Consider the following 8,385-nt stretch of genomic DNA (forward strand, 5'->3'; position numbering starts at 1 on the left):
TTATGCAACTGCTGTGGTGGAATGAGTTTATTGGCAACATAAATGGTTATTAAATACTATGGAGAAAAAAAATTAACACGGTGTAGTTATATTCCTGTTTATAATGCTAGCCCACAACAATATGCTACTATTATTTTTGACAATAATTTGCAATGGATGAGTTCATAGCATTCCATGTAAAAATGGCCTGTCTGCATGCATATCCACTATTGCAAAATTTGCTACAAAAAGTAAAAAAGAAAGAAAGAATGTTTTAAACAATGAATGTTCTATAGCAAGGATAATATGTACACTAAAAACATTCACACATTCGGAGTTGAAAAATAATTAGACCAACAAATTGTTCTAAAATTATAAAAAAGAACATTAGTAGATCAAGCAAGGGATGCACTGATTTTGCAACACAATGAGAGTCTTCTTCTATCACAAATAAGAACTAACCTATCCAATCTTAGATTCCTCAACATGTGTTTGTCAGCAATATATGGTATCCTATTTATATAATTCAAGAACTCACTCTAATGGACAGCTTCAGATGGTGCTTATGTTTTGCAGGACTTCATTTTCTTCTCAAGTACTTCCAACAGCACAGAAGGGTAGGCTATCTTGAGATTCTTATAACTTTGGGTCGCCACCACTGCATCCATCACACTTTTACTGGTGATAAATTCAAGGCAATCATCCTTAAGCCTGTTGCAGCCATGCTGACAGGCTAAAACCAATGTAGTTGACACATTTTCAACGTCAAGGTTCTTGCAAAGAATGCTTTGACATACTAAACTCAGCCTGTCCACAGCATATCTATCAGCAGCCTCGAGTAAATGCCAGATCATTTCACAATTATAAGTGCCTCCACCATGATAGTCCAAAGGCAAAGAATCAGTATAGATAAAATGCAGCAGGGTCCTAAACACAGCGGGTTGCATGTCTTGGATTGTTACATGCTCTGCCTTGGCCTCGCTCATCGGCCCATATAGCTGAGCCTTGAAAACTGGTGACCTCATTGCGAGCAGAATCTTATGTGCTGCGAAAGTCTCTCCGCCAACAATGAAAGTCACATCTTTACCTTCCTCTGCATCTAACAGCTTGCCAAGTTGCACAGTGATGTTGGATGGTGGCACCTCAATTTTGTTCAGGAGTCTGGTTGCAGATACCCGTGGTGCTTTCTTTACATTGATATTGCATTCGATGGTGAGACTATCATTCTGAAGGTAAGCCGACGACTCGAACTTGCTCCGATTCATAAACATGCCAGTCTGTGGAGCAAACCTGCTAAAATCAGCAGAATTGAACATCCTGAGGTCTGTCTTGTGCACAAAAGACGGCAACCCAGTGGTATGGTTGACCAGCCTCAGGTCGCATGACGCCCATACCATGCGTTCCTTTCCCAGAAGCTCGACATAAACTGAGATGCAATCAATGCTTGCCAAGCTATAGCCGTCGGGGTAGAAGAGGACTGACCAGTCGTGGCCGCCGACGGTGAAGGTGCCGGACCTGATGAGCATCTTTTGACCCATGCCCTTGTGCTGGCTGTAATCAAAGATCTTAAAGACATGCTTTCCTTGCTCCGTATCCGCGGTACACGTCGAAACTTTCGTCGGCGTCGACATGTGGGTTGCAACTGGCGAGGCGAGGCGAGGCAAGGCAAGGAGGATCAGAGGATGATGCATGCGAAGGCTGCGCGGAGTGCGTGCCCTATAGACACTGATGACGAGAAAGGTAAGGTGAGATTCAAAAATAGGAAACTGCCGGAAAGGAAGCACGGTGTGGTTTCGGCGACCGAACCTTCAAAAGACACCCGGAGCAGGCGGCGGCGGCGGCGACGATGACGGCGCCGGAGAGCGAGCAGACTAGGTCAATTTGTTTTGAGAGGAAGCAGACAATTGGGCCTTGGACATGTCAGCAGGACCATACGGAGGCCTAGTGGCTTCTCTTTTTCCTTTTGCTTCGTTTTTTTTTGTGTAAAAGAAAAAAGAAAATAACACAATGGAAACTGCAGTGATGATGTGTCCAAGGCCACGGTGCGGTGTGTACACAAATTGGCCTAGCTAGGCTGGTTTTTATGTCATCTTGGCTGAAGCTCTCCAAAGTGGCCTTGGCTCGTTTTTTTCTTGTGTCTACTCAAATTTCCCCAATTTTAATCTAAATTTGATCCCTTTTATTTGCACGTGATTTTTTCCTTGTGTCCTCTCAAATTCACACTTAGATACATCAAATGCAAACTTCATCTTCTCTAACCGGTTCTTGGCAATCTGCTTGAGAGAAAAGGAAGAGACTAATTTGGCTTGTGCTCGCCGAAGTTGTGAAAGAAACTCTAAGCTAGTGCCCTAACTTTTATTTAATATTAATCTGCAAGCCAACAAAAATCAAATCAACAAATCTTTTCAGAAAATTGTTAAATTGAAACGTCCAGTTTTAATATCTCTAGATCCATTAACATATCTTTAGACCCTTGCTTTGAACGCTATCATATTTTTTGACCCATATCATATTAGACAATTTAAGCTCACACTGGCTCCATTATATAAATATCGACAAAAGGTTTCTTCTAGTTAGTCGTGTGCAATAACAAATAGAGCAAGATTGCAGTAACAGTAAAGAATACCATAAGAATGCAGTAACAGTAAAAGATAATGAAAAGTTACGACTCCTTGTGTATTCCATGCTACTAGCTATCATGTAATCAAAATATGAGGGGTATGGTTTAGAATATCTCCCAGCTATTTTAATTAATGCACACCCAGACTTTCTTCCAAAGATTTATGAATTTTTTTTTTCTTAAATCGGCTTAGAGCTTCATCCCATGAGGCCAGATTGGTGATTTGTGAAGTATTTATACATGCATTAGCTTGCTAGCTCTAAAAAGTGTCTTAGGAGGATTTGGCAACACCTTATATGCGTTGATGTTGAATTATTGCTCTCATCTCGTGTAGTCACTGTTACAAGACCGGCCTTTAGTCCCTGGACTGCGATCCGGGACTAAAGTTTCGGGACTAAATATTTCACCTTTAGTCCCGGTTGGTAATACCAACCGGGACAAAAGGGCTCGCCAGGCACTGACGTGGCGCAGCCTCTTTTAGTCCCGGTTGGTATTACAAACCGAGATTAAAGATTTTTTTCTTTTTTCCTTTTCTTTTCAATTCATTTTTTATTTTAGTTTTCAATTATATTGTTTTCCAATTTACTCTTCGCTGCTATTATCCGTATACGTTGCATCTATACGAGAGCGTTATTATTGCATACAAATAAAGTATGAAACTATATATATATATTATAGAGCTATACATATACGTACATACACATTACATTTACAATAATATACAAGTAATCAAGTGTTCGGCCGCCGGTTAAAGGTTGTACAAATGTTTGGCCTCCACTCAAAGCTCATACAAGTGTTCATCCTTGTTTGCACTATGCAATCCCAACCTAGGGTTGTAGTGGAACTCGGCGTCTTCTAGGATGACATGATCGTGGATGAATTCTGCGATCGTCTCCTGGATTGCGACGAGTATTGTGTGGTCGAACACTTGTTCTTTCAATTCCCACTCCTTCCATTTACATTAGTTAAAGGAAAAGATATTAATATACATAAGATTTATCTTGTTTCAACAAATAAATAAGATATGAATTTAATGTATACATATGTTACTTACTTTGAGCATCTGTTTAGAAGGTGTAAATTTGGTACAGCGCATGTACTCGCAAACGTAGTATCCACATAAATTGGTACCATATGGCTGTCTGGGCACCCACCTATGTAGAATAGGAGCGGGAAGTGGCGCTTTCAGATTCGTACGATATTTTTGTATGAACCAAGCTCAAGCCCTGCCCAATAAGTCGGTACATTGCCCGATATTTAAAGAATGATATAACGTACCTCTGGATCATGTCTTGGTACATTGCCAGCTCTTTTCTCATTGAGTCCCAGACACATATACATTGGTTCTTGATCTTAATCTCAATGAGTATCCAGTGATCCCTACATTTATTTATAGAGTCAACTTATATATATATATACCTGATGGGTATAGCCCCGAGCCCGGGAGCGTTCCTAGAGGGATTGGTTGGGGGTCGTTTGGGCGAGAACTTCTTACCTCAAGCCTTAGTATATCCTTGTGTTTGAGTCTTGTCACAACCTTCCAAAGACATCATTGTCGTCATGCCAACCGCATGAGGCTCCGTGTCACCTGCATCGGCGAGATCCGTTAGCTAACATAATATACCGTATTTTAGCATATAATATATCAGTTTGCTAACATTTTATTTTCAGCTATCTACATTATGTGGTGCTGCCCTTCTATTATTCTAAAGTGTTTTACATTCTCAATTGTGGACTTGTGGTGTTGCGCTTACACGCCATAGATTTTTCACATGTCAAACTATGGTGTTATTGACCTTACATTTCTTGCATATATATCTATGCATCGTTAACACTGTTTTGATGTTTGAGCCGCTGTTCCGTATGAATGCTTATATTTCTCATGCATTTTAACTGAATGCCCTTAAACTGCATGCTAGTGTGGTATACTGGTATTTGGTAAACCTGGTTTTGCCATGGCGATTAAACATATCAGCTATATAGTTCAGAAGTTAAATTGATGTAGGGAGTTCTCCATTGGGGATCGATGGACCTTATTGTGAATATGATGGTTGATGATGGATCTATAAGAGTGACCACATGCGGTAGCTAGTAAGTCAAGAGATTAACTTGTTTCCTAGAGGAACAAAGGGATCTATCTGCTCGTCTCTCTAGAGAACAGGGGTTTGTCATATATATGGTTTCGTGCAGAAGTGTGAGATTTCACCGTTTGGGGGCACCAGTTAAATTGTTGTAGCTGAATACCACAGTCCAAACACATGATAATTTCCATATGCAATTTTGTTGAGTATGATCCATCATACTTACTCTCTTGCTTTTGGTGTCCTCTTTTTGCAGGATATGAACAACACGGATTAAACTACGCTGGAAGCATATATAACAACTGGATATAGCAAGAGCTGTAGACCTTATATTTTGTTTTCCATTCATGTAATGTAACAAAATTATCGATAAATGAAGAACGGTTATACTAAGTCAAGTCCAGGCATATATAAAAGCTGTAGCTATCGCGTGCAACCCTGTTAGAGGCATCCATGGGCTGCAGTCAAGTTTCATCCTGTAATAACAATTGCAAGTGACTTAACCAAAGCCAATCTGACAAACCACACAACATTCAATAGATGTTTAGAGAGGCATCCAACTGTCAGGCATGAATGCATTCATCCTGTAATAATAACAATAGCAACTTTCGCAAGTGACTTAACCAAAGGCATTTCGCAGTTCACAACAAAGCACAATCGAAACAACAGATGTCTCCCAAACTGTGTGATCACAGTGATACATAGTCGACCGATAGATAAAGCTTGTGATCATCTACATGTACTGCATTTCGCAGCACATACAGATGACACTACGTTTTGGCAAACTAGCTGCCTAGCTGCTGGCGGAGGACGATCCAATCTTGTCTATCAGGTTTAGAGTGACGAGTTCTTTTCTTGGAGGAGGATTCGCAACTGCAGGTTCCGGGACCACCCCAGTCATGTCCTCCTCCTCTTCCTCCTCGTCGTCCTCCTCCTCCTCCTCCTCCTCCTCCTCCTCCTCCTCCTCCTCCTTCTTCTTGGTCTCCGCGACCTTGGCCACCTTGGAAGGATCAGCTAATCCAGCCCGTGACGAGCTCTCCGGCGAATCTACGTCCAGCTTCAGGGTCCTCCCTGTACTGTTCAGGTACCGGATCTGTGTGTGGCGCCATAGATCAACAAGAGGAAGCTCATCAAGGCGATCGATTCAGACACGATCGAGCTAACACAAGGAACTTCAATACGAAATAGCTCGAATAGAATCAGGGATGTATTAGTCGTCTTACCCTCTTCCCTGGCCAGGTATGGAAGCCGTTCTCGCGGCAGAGGCGCCGGAGGTGGGTGATGGGGGCGTTCAGCTCGGCGGCGACGTCCTTGAGCCGCATGTGGAGCATGGCACGGACGACAGCCCATTTCGGGTGCTCACCTTGCTTCTTGCCGGCCATGGTGGTGGTGGTATACTGGTGAGAGTCCTCTTGTGTCTGATGGGGAGGGGAGAGCGTGTTGCTGGGATTATTATATAGGACAAACAAGGGGTCAAAGAGCATCCTGCAGGCGGCGTCTTTATCTAGGGTTTGACCCCCCACAGCAGGCGCAGCCACGGGATCTCGATCAGACGGCGGTGCTTGGAGTCGTTCGAAGCACGCATCAGTCAAAAGATCCCTTTGCTCTTTTCGCATAAAAAAATATAAAATTACAAAAAAAAACTTGCTCTGCATTTCTGGTTAGTTTTTATTATGAGATGGAAATGTGCGCGTCAGTGGCTGGCAAGTACTACCTGGCGCCTATAGGATATAAGTACTGGATATTGGTCAACAAGCTCTAACGGGAATAAAAAAATAGCGGCAGCACAGGATCTCGCTCATCGGTGACACTAATACATACTATATATATTATTATTTTGTTTTTGTTTCACACATTGCCACATTATTTCTTTTAGAAGAATATATATAATATCATATATAGAACTTTACGTTTTTTACTTCCATTTCCTATTATAAATTGCTTGCGACAAATTTGAATAACTTATGCCCTTCGCCGCCCACCTATAATGCATGTGTATGACATGCGGGTCTAGGTCGTACCTTACCTAATTGTTTCTTTTGGAAAGTTGGTAACTGGAATCAAATATAGAATTTAGAAGTTAGAAAATAGTGTAGGTTCCTAATACTTTAGCAAAAACAAGTGTAGATTTATGTTACGGGAAAAAGTTATTTTGTGAAAGTTCATCACTTGAAACAAGCATGGTTTGCATTTGCAAATAATACAATGCATTATCATCCCTGCGGCTGGTCCCCCTCCAAGGTAAAGAACTAAATTTAAGAGTCACTGCTAGGAACTGCATTACCCCTGTGTGCCAGCAAAACGACAAGGAAAACAAAAAAAAGTCAAGGAAATAAATTTTTGTCGTGCAACCTATAGGCAAATCTCGTCAAGGATAGAGTCCACAGAGAAAATCATTTTGCTAGTAAGTATCCCGATAGAAAAGATATCTCTAGCTGCATTTGTTTTATCGGAAGCTGACAGAAAACTAAAAGTTGTCAACTCTACATATTTTTTCATGTCAGAAAACTTGAACTTGTCAACGCTTCTTTGGGCTCATTCATGTTTCTACCACCAACCATAACTAGCTCATTCATGTTTATATATAATATATGATATTATTTTATATTAATATTTCACAAACTTATATTGGATATGTTGGCTCCTCTAGATGACTTTAAATCAAAAACTTGTCAATATCTAACATGCAGATCAGGTCGGCCACTAGAACTTTTCATTAACTATGTGAACATTAGAGGTCATTTAGAAATTCTAAATTTTAAATTTCAAAATCTATAACCTTCAAACACATATTTAGTAATCCAAATATCTTCAAATTAAAAACTTTTTAACTACAAAGTTGTATATTTTATTTAGAACTATAACTTTTGTGTAGACCATGTCAACATCAATTTGATAACGTTAAATTTCAAACTTCAGATCTATGAACTTACAAAAATATTTGGGGACCCTAAACAATTTCAATTCAAAAACTATTTTACTACAAAGTTGTAGATCTCGTCAAGAGTTAACAAATATGATATAAAGTTTGTCTTAACTGAGTTCATATAAAGTCATTTGGACCTCTATTGTGATAATAGTGGTGCCACCACAAAAGCTAAGGATCCTAGGATGCACAAAAAGTTCAAACACATACATCTGTGCTTTCACTTTATTCGTGATATCATGGATAGAAATGATGTGATGACCTGCATGGAGCACACGTATTGGAAAAATATTGTTGAACTATTGATGAACGATGCCTCTTCCATGACTAAATCATGAGGAACATACGAGTGATGGGTATTAAATACTTACATGATCGACTTTACTGTTTGTGGTGCACATGATTCTATGCCATCCTATTTTTACACGTTTTGAGTAAAAAATTGTTTTCGCTAACACATTTTCATTGCTAGTCTCATTGGACCAACTATTGGTGATAACATATCATCACTGGTTCGTAATAAAATCAGAGGTGAAATTTAGTTTCATTGCTGGTTCTCGAAAAAACTGGCATTGAAAAATCCTTCCCATTCTTACCGCTTGGTCATGATTGAAATCGACGGTGAAAAATAAAACCATTCACTGCGTCTACCTCTCTGCCCAACTGTGTTTATTGTGGTTCTTTAGAGTGGATGAGTAGTGGGCCTGTGCTCCCCCAGGGCACCTCAAGGTTAGCTAATACACGAAGGGCACAGATCAGGGGCCCCACACTCCCACTTC

The 8,385-nt window shown here is 40.4% G+C and overlaps 1 protein-coding gene across 1 annotated transcript; it reads right to left on the minus strand.

Annotated features, from left to right (window-relative positions):
- On the minus strand, nucleotides 466–1,610 carry LOC8086071 (BTB/POZ and MATH domain-containing protein 1). Its single transcript, XM_002445197.2, has one exon. The coding sequence runs from the start codon at nucleotides 1,608–1,610 to the stop codon at nucleotides 543–545; it is 1,068 nt and encodes a 355-aa protein (XP_002445242.1). The 3' UTR covers nucleotides 466–542.

The sequence above is a fragment of the Sorghum bicolor genome, chromosome 7 (genome assembly GCF_000003195.3).
Source record: "Sorghum bicolor cultivar BTx623 chromosome 7, Sorghum_bicolor_NCBIv3, whole genome shotgun sequence".
Classification (NCBI taxonomy): domain Eukaryota; kingdom Viridiplantae; phylum Streptophyta; class Magnoliopsida; order Poales; family Poaceae; genus Sorghum; species Sorghum bicolor.

What these genes read in the sequence shown, in the direction of transcription:
- LOC8086071 (XM_002445197.2), bottom strand. Translation starts at nt 1,610, where the DNA reads ATGTCGACGCCGACGAAAGTTTCGACGTGTACCGCGGATACGGAGCAA.